Source organism: Mesitornis unicolor, unplaced genomic scaffold (genome assembly GCF_000695765.1).
Source record: "Mesitornis unicolor isolate BGI_N332 unplaced genomic scaffold, ASM69576v1 scaffold25733, whole genome shotgun sequence".
NCBI lineage: Eukaryota > Metazoa > Chordata > Aves > Mesitornithiformes > Mesitornithidae > Mesitornis > Mesitornis unicolor.
In genome coordinates, this window is record NW_010174379.1 from 1,441 (window position 1) to 12,219 (window position 10,779).

At 40.6% G+C, this 10,779-nt stretch overlaps 1 protein-coding gene across 1 annotated transcript in view; it reads left to right on the forward strand.

The window, feature by feature from the left end:
- The first annotated feature begins 1,831 nt into the window (after window positions 1–1,831).
- The window catches only part of MAP3K8 (mitogen-activated protein kinase kinase kinase 8), a 13,284-nt gene continuing 4,336 nt past the window's right edge, over window positions 1,832–10,779 (forward strand). The window contains exons 1-5 of the mRNA XM_010181029.1: window positions 1,832–2,167; window positions 3,514–3,516; window positions 4,605–4,769; window positions 6,720–6,981; window positions 8,698–8,804. Of these exons, the coding sequence (XP_010179331.1) occupies window positions 1,832–2,167; window positions 3,514–3,516; window positions 4,605–4,769; window positions 6,720–6,981; window positions 8,698–8,804 (873 nt within the window). The remainder of the gene's footprint in view (window positions 2,168–3,513; window positions 3,517–4,604; window positions 4,770–6,719; window positions 6,982–8,697; window positions 8,805–10,779) is intronic.

Consider the following 10,779-nt stretch of genomic DNA (forward strand, 5'->3'; position numbering starts at 1 on the left):
GGTGGCCCACAAGTGCTCCCCTTGACTTTTCCTGTACTGCATCTGCAGAGCTGACCTGTCCTGCCTCTCCAGCTAGCAGCACGTGGTCTCAGTTTCTTTGCCAAGTCAGCCGCGTCATTTTACTCGGTTTTCTTCAACACTGGAGCTGACGTAAATACTCTAACCCATGAGAAATATGTGCCGCAAAGCTTCCACGTCCTTGCAGGGACGGTAAGAAAGATAATGATCATAACCAGAAACTGTTCCCGGGTAAACGGCGTTGCTTTGTGGCCTCAGGGGACTGAGTCTACTGCTTGTCCTTGAGTTAAATAGGTTATGCTTGATGTTCTTGTTTTTACTTTTTTTAAAAAAAAAGTATTTTTTTGCCTGGTTGCTATCTTTTGCCCATAGTAGATGGTTGCAGTGGATTATGCAAAAAAGGAAATGAGAGCTCTCTGAATAGGGCATGCTCTGCTTGGTTCTGCTAGAGGAAAAGGAGCTCCTTCTCTTCTTCACTATTAGCAAAGGATAAAACTCAGGACCTCACGATGGAAAACTTCTTTTTCACTACTACTTGGAAATCTGGATGACCATACAGTTGCTTGATTCTTTTTGAGCTGTCGTCTTTTTTTAATTTCTGGAAAAAAAAAATTCCCCTATTATCTCAGCCTTGTGATTACTGATTTTTCTTTCTGTGAAGCAAATGATCATATGAGTATAAACCAGTCCTTCCACTTGAGCTGGTCTGCCATGGCTTTATTTGTTTTGCTTTTTTTAATAGACTGCTGCGGAACGCTGTGAAATTATCACTGGTGGTAAATACGGGTTCAAGAAACATGACGACTTTAGGGATTAAATTGAGACATTTTTGATGGTTTTGTGTGATGTAACCAGGATAAATACAAGGTAAGTGCTCCTAGACATTTACGTGTTCGTACCTATTGGCTTAAGTATTTTAATGACTGATCTTGCATATGTTTTTAACTTGAGTAGAGTAACTCCTTCTGGCTTAAACTAGGAACCTTACATGGGAAAGGACTTCTTGGGATTTGAATCCAGTTTCTAGTAGTAAAAGTGCACTTCAGCAAAATGATCAAGATTTATCTTAAAAAGTTACTGTTAGGAATACTGAGGGCAGAACAAACTACTGGAAACTGCTTCAAAAGCTCATTGCTTTTCTGATAGCTCAATTTCTGACTTTCTTCTGGAGCTGGTGAAAATTTCAGTTCAAGTCTAGCTCTGGTCAGTTATTTGCAAAGAAGATTGGTTGTGTATCTCACGTGCTGACTTACTTGTGCTTTATGCAATGATACTAACAAATGCTTATTACTAGTGCAGTGGTCTGACTCCATGACCTTCTCCTCTTTCTGGACACACCACATAAATTGCTCATAAAAACTTAGGGATTATCTAATTGAGTACATTTCAATCTCTCTGTCATTCATTTCCAAATGATGAATTCCTTCATTTGTCCTGAGGATGCTTCAACATTTTTGTATATCCAGCAAAATATAATTAGTTTGTGCTTCCTTACTGTGCCAGTTCCTCTAACAAAAATCTTTATCAAAGTAAATTCCAAGAATGAATGACAGGGGATGTTCACTAATAACTTCTAAACAAAATTTCACTAGCTAAGACTTTTTCTCCATTTCTTCTTCACCCAATCTACCAACTATGATTTTCTTCATAATACAGATTAATAATTTTATATCTAGTTGTATGATGATGAGCTGTCTATCACCCTGATAACTCTTTTTCATTCTTACTTTGCTAAAACAAATTCAGGTGAAAAGTGTTTTCAGGTTTGTTTGTTTCTTTTTTTTCCAGGAGTGGTTTTGCAAAGTGGACAGTAATGGAGTATATGAGCACGGGTAGTGATAGCAAAGAGGAGATTGACTTGTTGCTAGATCATTTAAATATGTCTGAGGTGATAGACATCATGGAAAACCTTTATCCAGGTGGAGACCTTGCAGTCTATGAAGACAGCTTAATTACAATGTGTGAAGAGGCAAATCAAAATGAAGAACGTGCGGAATCGTTACTGTTTTGTGAAAGGGAAGTTTCGTTGATGTCCTCCGTCAAATACGGGACTGTGGAAGACCTGCTTGCTTTTGCAAATCAGGTCTCTAACACTGCAAAACAATTTAAAGGATGCAGACAGCAAGAATCTGGAATCCTTTTGAATATGGTATGTCTCTTTTCTTTTTACTTGGAAATTGGTAGACCTTAGTCAGAAGTTATTTATGAATCTAATTACCCCCAGTCCCAGGAGTAATGGTCAGGCTGTTGTTCCCTGTGCAAACCTGGGACTGGAGGGGACTTCTGAGGTTATCAAACCTGGCCCCTGCAGTCTCAGGCAGCCGTGGAGAAAGTCTGTTGTTCAGAAGGATCCACTCTATGTTGCCTCTTGGTATCCTTTGAGATCACAAAACATTTCCCAACATCGAGTACAAACTTGAGACACAGAATAAAAAAGCAAGAGCTGCAACTGTGATGGCTTACAGCATTTGGATTTTTTTACTTAAAATCAGTTGCTCTTGAAACAATCAGTCATGAAATGGAAGTTTGTTCATATGTGTTTGTCCTGCTCTTTTATTTCCTTAAGATGTTCTACACCTCTCACCTTAAATATCTGGCATATATTATGTTTTATATATGAACATTGGTTGCTTGAGGCTTACTGGTTACTCAGGTGTGAAATGCACAGGGTATTGCTTTATTCTGATTTGGAGGGAGTATTGCGGAACAGCCACTTTTAAACTCTATAACATTGAAATGACACTTACTAATACTAAATGTTTCCTATAGTTAGGACAGACACTGTTCTACATACTCGTGGTTGTTTTGCTTGCATATTATTTCTGTAGATGCATACAACTGGTATGAACCAAGTACTATTAGGTGCATGTGATCCCATCAAGCAGTTGAGGATTGGAGGCAGCACATTACCTGTACATGCATTTCAGCAGGTGCATCTACACTGTAACTATCTACAGCATTTTAGGATCAGGAGAGTTTCCGATTGTCTGACTGCACTGTGGCTGCTGTTGTGAAGGCTCTTGGAGTGCACAAGCTGGATTTCTTTCAGTTGAAACTAAATTGGAGGATGTGTTACAGCCACAAATGAGCATTCACTCCACAGGACTAGGCTAGGAATTAGTCCTGAAAGTCTCCTGAAAATATGAATGTTGTGGTGGTTGTCGTTGCTCTCTTGCTCTGCAAATCCACTCCACTGGGTTTGTTACTTTCCAGAATAGGTGTAACCCATGTGAATTAGCAAGTCTCAATCCCTTGAAATGCAGAAGCAAGCAGGTGAGAGGTATGGATTGCTGGAGTCTGCCTTGGCCCTCATAAGTAGATGGGGGTTCATTCTGCATATCCTAAGCAAAAATGTTAAAAGATACCCCCCCGCAATTAAGAACTTATCCTCCTCTATTAAGAGCTTCTAAGAATTAATTTATTTCATGTAGGTACTAGTCACATATGACAGTTTTAGCAGTGAAGAAGATACTTTACTAATTGAAAACTGTGAAGGTAGTTAAAGCTCAGAAAGATTGTGTGTGTTACATCTTAAAAAGAAATCTAAACCAAATAATCTTCCTATATGCTGTTATCTTAAAGAGGGTAGCTGAAGAGCTGAGTACATAAGACCATGTGACAAACATGAAATGATAAATACCCTTCATCTGCTTTTACATATCTTCAAGAATCTTCATATAGTAGTAGTAAACGGATTAATGATATTCCAGATACTGACAATACTTTATATACCTGAATTAATTAGAAGCATTTTCACAGGAAACATTACTAATTCTTTAGCTGAGAGAGCGTTAAGAGACTGAAGAAATAACATCAAACCTCAAGCAGTACTCACATGGCTGTAGTTAGGAGTTTGGTCTCTCTGTCATGTGCAGAGAGAGGGAGCTGTTTCGGAGGAAGATTTAGAGCAAGATATGGACTTAGATGCTCTGAATTGCTTCCTGGAGGAGCCCTGCTTGCCTTGTTGACAGTATAGAAAACCAAGGCTCCCAGCATTACCCGCCTAAAGCAGTCAGTGTGGCTCCTGCTCTTTTGTTTGAATTACAGTATGAGACTAGAAGAAGGTGGCTGGTAAAATCGTGGCAGACTTCTTTGACCCTTGACTAAGCAGCAGAAACTCTGATACAAGATGGAAAATTAAAATGTGTTCCCCTAGCAGTACATGTGATATTAGGAAATGCTGAAACTCTTGCTCACGTCATATAAGATAGCTTGTGAGTAACAGGTATGTGGCATAACAAGTTAGCAGATTACAGGAAGAACAAACGTGCAGGTAAATCTAATAACAAGAGGTGGGTAATTTCATTAACTCAGCTGCTGCTGTTGTTGTTTCAAGACAATTAATTGCAACTTACACTTTGTAAGTTAGTCACTGGAGAGAAATGTGGATGCCTGGGCTGTGAATGAATGCCACACCTCACATGCTGTTCTCATTTGGTGTTTCTAAATAAAGACTGCTGAACGGATCGTGTGCGTTGTGCACATGTGTAAGTGATAGATTATGTTAATCTGTGCTGCATGTATAAAATGAATTAGGCTTGAATTAGTTATAACTTCATTGTGATTTTTTTCATTTAACTCCACAGATCACACCCAAGAATGGGCGCTATCAAATTGACTCAGATGTGCTCCTGTTTCCATGGAAGCTGACTTATAGGAACATTGGCTCTGATTTCATTCCTCGGGGAGCTTTTGGGAAGGTGTACTTAGCCCAAGATAGAGAAACCAAGAAACGAATGGCATGCAAACTGGTACGTTAGTTCAGTAGTTTTATCTCTGAGCAAATATCGTATGACACAGTACATACGTTACATTTTCAAATATGTCAGTATCAAATTCCACTGTTAAGGTGATGATCACCTTGGTTTTGTTGGCTAACACAGGGTAGGAAAAATGCACACTTTTATCTGTTAACTTGTTTTAATTTTTTGGTTCTGAGACTGCAAAACTTTCAGGAAGTTTGTGTAACTGCCACAAGGGCAGGCCTGCTGTGGTGTAGGGGTAGAAGAATTTCTACTTGTCCTGCTGCACTCATGGTGGTGGTAGATCTGCTGAAGGTGACAGCAAAACCCTGTTGCTGCAGGTGGTTTTAGGATCTTGTCCTTTAACTGGGTTTTTCAGACCTAAGTTTTCATTACTCCAGTGCCATTAATGTCCCTGATTGCTCAGCTTATGTGCAACTCTCATTGTGTTTTGGGCAATGACTGAGCGTAAGTTTCACAGAATCACAGAACGTTAGGGACTGGAAGGGACCTCAAAAGATCATCTAGTCCAATCCCCCTGCCGGAGCAGGAACGCCTAGATGAGGTTGCACAGGAAGGCGTCCAGGCGGGTTTTGAATGTCTCCAGAGAAGGAGACTCCACAACCTCTCTGGGCAGCCTGTTCCAGTGCTCTGTCACCCTCACTGAGAAGAAGTTTCTTCTCAAATTTAAGTGGAACCTCCTGTGTTCCAGCTTGTGCCCATTACCTCTTGTCCTATCATTGTTTGTCACCGAGAAGAGCCTGGCTCCATCCTCGTGACACTCACCCTTTAAATATTTATAAACATGAATGAGGTCTCCCCTCAGTCTCCTCTTCTGCAAACTAAAGAGACCCAGCTCCCTCAGCCGCTCCTCATAAGGGAGATGCTCCACTCCCTTGATCATCTTTGTAGCCCTACGCTGGACTCTCTCCAGCAGTTTGTGAGATGTCTCAAGGAAAACTGCTGAGCACCCCTCTGTTTTTATGCAAGCCAATGTTTACTTTCCCTTTACCTTTCAGCATAGTATTCTGCATTGAGCAGTAAATACTTAGAGCCAGTAAAAGCTCAGCTAGGACACTGCTCTACATACCCCCTACTTGTGGATAAGTACCTATATTACCTCTGTGTGCAAAAGAGTCGGGGAGGCAGCTGTATGTCCTTCCCTTGCAGCCAGTGCATCCACAAAGGGACAGATTTAGTTTGCCACTCCTGCATAAACCCCTGCAGAATTAGTGTGTCTTGATGTTTCTGAAAATATAAACAGTATTTCTCATTGCAATAAAAATATTAGCCTTTTATTTGGTTCACAGCCATAAGTCTGAGGGAAGGAGAATAAAAAGCAGTAGTAGTCTTTCTGTGTGTAAGCAAACACTGCTTTTTATTGTTTTAGCAATCTGCTGTCAGTACTTCTTAAAGAAATATAATGCTGCCAGGTGCTCCCTTTAAAGCAGGTTTCAGTTCTTGTGAACAATAGAACAGTGCTGATAAGGGCTGAGTTGAGGTCAGTCATGGTCTGGAGCATGGTTAGTCTGCAGACTGTGCTGCAGGCTGCAAGTGCTGATCCACATGTCAGATGGGTGTGTAGCTCTGGTAGAGCAGATGAGACTGCACACAGCTAATGGAAAAAGCAGTGGGATTTTTATCTCCTTCACCAGGAAGTTTGCGTAGAGCTTTTGCGTAATCAACAGATTTTGACGGGAATAACTCTTGCTACATTGCTTTTTCTGGAAGATTACACTTTTTATTTGGGCACAATTCCAAAACTCTCTCAACTTTTAAACAGGATATATCTCAACTGGAAAGGAAGAAGTTGTAAGATCAAAATAAAGCTCCATATTTTAACAAGTGGATAGGAGTGCTTTGCTTCCTTCTTCCATTTTAGTCTATAGGGTAAATACTGTTAGTACAGACAACCTGTTTTTTGAACTGCTTTTCTGTTGTTTTGCTTCAATGTCTTAGGTCCCAGTGGAACAGTTCAAACCATCGGATGTTGAAATACAAGCATGTTTCCGTCACGAAAACATTGCTGAATTATACGGTGCTATTCTGTGGGATGAGACAATCCATCTCTTCATGGAAGCCGGAGAGGGAGGATCTGTCATGGAAAAGCTGGAGAGTTGTGGTCCTATGAGAGAATTTGAAATAATTTGGGTGACAAAGCATATTCTGAAAGGACTTGACTTTCTCCACTCCAAGAGGATTATCCACCACGATATAAAACGTATGTGTGTGTGATTCCTTGGGGTGCTTTCTGGTCCAGTAGGGGCTGGGGCTCCGGAGGAGAGCCTGGGACTGAGCTAGGGGCAGTAGCAGCTCAGGGAAGGGGAGGGATCATGCTCAACAAATGACAAGGTCAGGTTCTGTCTGGAGATAATAATTATTTACACTATATATTAATTCACTTCAGTGGAGAGGATGCTGCAAAAGTCGTAGAGTTCCTTTGCCTTCTCTGAGCAACTCAATTTGAAATAAAAACCTCAAGAAAATGTGCTCAATTTGGTCTGTGTTAAGCCAGAAGTTTCCCTCTTTCCATGTAAATTCATTCTGACTGCTTCCGTGGCCACTTTCCACTTGCACCTTCTTTTAAGTTTTATGGTTCTGCATGGCTGTTTCTCAGTTTGAAACACTTTGGAGTTAAATACATAATTTGTACTTTTTTTTATTTCAACAATTACTGCAAATTTTACTGCATATTTGCTTTTAAAAAGCTCTGGGTATTAACATGTATAAATAATCAAAAGGTATTGATATTAAACCAAAATTAAATGCATTAATATTAAATTGCTTTAATATTAAATATTTAATTTAATATTAAATACTGTTTCTCCCAGCACCACTTCCCTCCGCAGACAGTTAAATTCTGCCTTTCTAGTAACAGTGCTTCTAATGAAGACTTATCTCTTCTGCAAGTTAATTTTTGCTAAACTTGAGGACTTAAAATAGAAATATTTAAACTGAAATGTTACAATAAATAGCTGACAGAAGACACACCGGGAATTACTAAATTTTTATCTTGGTTTTACATTTTTTTTTAGTTAATATAAATTGCAAATCTATTTACATAGTTTTCTAGCACTGGTAAGGAGTCAGCTATGTGAAGGATTGCTTAGGAACCAGTAGTGCTGAAATCAAGCCTGTGTCTTCCCACTACATGGTCAGAGTGGGCACTGTTGAGATGGAAAATGGCCCCCAGGTTCCTCTGGGAGAAAATGTGTCTGTTGTGTGACTTTAGAGACTTCGTTTGTCAACGTCTTCTGAAGCAGCAAACAAGAATTTCCAAAGGCTTACACAGAGTGCTACCTTCATAAATATTTGATCAAAAATACAGCTGCAAAGAAAGCCTCTGAGTACAAAGCTGTGCCTTAGGCAGAGTTTTATGAAGGAAAGTGAATTAAGCACCTAGATATTGCTATTTGGTGGGAGTTCAGAGCTCTCAGTGTGTTATAACTTTTGCAGCCATAGACTGTCCTCTCTTGTCACGCTGAGCCGCTCCCGCTGACCGATGCAGGAGGCTGCTGTAGAAGGGCCTCGGTTTCTTTCTACTTTTGTATTCATTTAAATTGTTTGTGTAGAGAAACTTCTTGGTGAGCAACAGTTGTGTTGTTTATAGCCAGATCTGCACAGCATGCTCTCCACATTGGAGACCATTAAACATCTTAAGAGCAAGCCTCTCTCTGCTGAGGTGCCTGCCAGTCTTCCACCTGTTGATTCCTCTTTTGCATAAATGAGACCACTTTGATTTTTAAGATATAATTTAAAATTGGACCCAATCACTAACAGACCTGTTTTGGCTAGGAGAAGGACTGTGTTGGCTATTGAGACCGGTTGTGCTAATCTCCCTTTTCAGGCTAACATCCAAATGTAATAGGCATGTTCTAAAATAAACATATGATGTGGTAGAAGCTTAAATGCTGTCATGTTTTGTTTTTCTTTTTAGCAAGCAACATTGTCTTTATGTCAACTAAGGCTGTTTTGGTGGATTTTGGCCTGAGTGTTCAGATGACTGAAGACATTTACTACCCCAAAGACCTTAGAGGAACAGAGGTAAGAAGCTGGAGGGTCAAAAGCCCTTTTCTTGTATTACTCCAATGGTTGTGATGCTTAGGCTCAAATTTGGAGCTTCAGGGTAGAAGCTTGGGCAAAGGAGTTTTATAGTAACGTATCAAAAAGTTAAAAATAAGCATTAATATAATCTCAGTTATATTTTTAGTTTCAATTTGTGAATGGAGTTGTTACACTTTGAAAGCCATGTTACCTTGTCACCTTCTCTGCAGTCCCATTTGTTAGCGATTTATTAAATCTGAAGTCAAAGAGAAATCGGAGTTCACTGAGTTCAAACAAAGGAACCTCTGAGGAGGGCTGTTTGCAGTGAATCAGCCGCTGGTCAGAAGATGCTTCAGACTGGAATTTGGTTCTTTGGTCTAGCAAAGATTTCTTCTGAGATACCAACTCTAGACTGGGGTGACCTGCTAAACGCAGTAGTTTGACTCCACCTTTGAAACTGCAGACATTACAGACCTCTGGGTTTCTTTCCTTAGCATTTCCAAGCTCTGTTCCCTGTCTACATGCAACCCTCGTGTCATATGGGTGTTATGGCACAGTTGATGGTGAACTGGTCAGGCATTACAGTGATGGAGGTGAGGGCCTTTTAAATGTTCTCAGTGACTTTGACTCTGAAGGTGCACAGAGGTCCTGCACGCCACTTGGGTACCCTCATGTGAAGTGTTTCCAGGGCTGGAGCTTTAGCAGACAACCAAACAGCAACAATTAACTTGGATAGCTGCTCAGAATGTGGTTCTGCGTACTCTCTGTTGCCAGAGGAGGTTGTTTACAGGAAATGCTTCGGGCGAAATTTTGGCGCTTACCATTTTGACAGTCTTCCACAGAACAGGCATGTGTTTACAGTGCCTGTGTTTTGCACCCTCTGTTATACAGCTTTAAGAAGTGGTGCAGTTGCCCAGGAGCACTGTTTCTGCTCAGAGTTGTGCAAGCCCTTGCTGGAGGCTGTAACACTGCTGTGCAGCATCATCCCTGTGAACTGGCTGGTTTCTCTCATGTCTGGTATTGGCAGGGACTGGTGTGCACCAAGGAAGTGGCCATTGGGGTTAGCTTTCTCCTGTGCATGTTGTTCTCTGGGGTTTTAGCATTTTTATTTGCTTCTATAGCACAGGAATTCTGGATGTAGTGAATCTTCTTTGTGCTTATGAAAATGAATAGTTGGGATTCTGGGTGGAATAATTGAAAGAGAGTTAAATTTTGTTTAGTCGGTGTAGTATGAAAAACCTGGGTTTTCTGAACAGTGTGTGTACAACGCTTGCAGCACAATATACCATGGTTGTGATGAAACCCCTCTTCAGGAAATACTTTTTCTAGGCATGTGCTACGCTTTCTGTTATACTTCTGTCACTTTGTTAAAATATGTAAGCTTTAGTTACAACCATTTGAGGGGAGAAAAAGGTTGTCTGCTAAGGTTTATTGAATGTGGGAGTTGTGATTAATCTGCAGGAATGTGAAACTGAAACTAGCACAGCATGAGAGGAGGACTGGTTTTTAGCTGAGTTGTATCTCTGGTCTGACTGGCAGACAAGCGCCAGCCCAGCAGTAGGAAGGAGTGAGAATGGGAAGGTGTCCAGGGCTTGGGCGGCCTACTTGGGTGATAACAGACCCTTAGGCCAATCTAAATCAGTCTGAAATCACAGCTGTGGTGCACATCTCATGTTTGCTTTTTGTTCCTCTGCAGTCAAGGTGTATCTTGACCATTTTCCCACTTTGACTATAACTGCAGACAGGTTCTTGTTCCAGCATCCTATTTTCCTCAAGAAGGCAGCTGCTTTTTGTTTATGTAGATATCACTCCAGTTGCACTGTATTTGCTAATGACTTTTTTTTTACAGAAGTAGAAATTTTGTTCTTTGTTTCTTATGAGACTTAAAGGTGGCAGGTGCAGATGCACGTATTCTGTCTTAGCCCTGAGGAAAGCAATGGGTAGGAGTAAGTAGCAACTGCAGATGTCTGCTGAA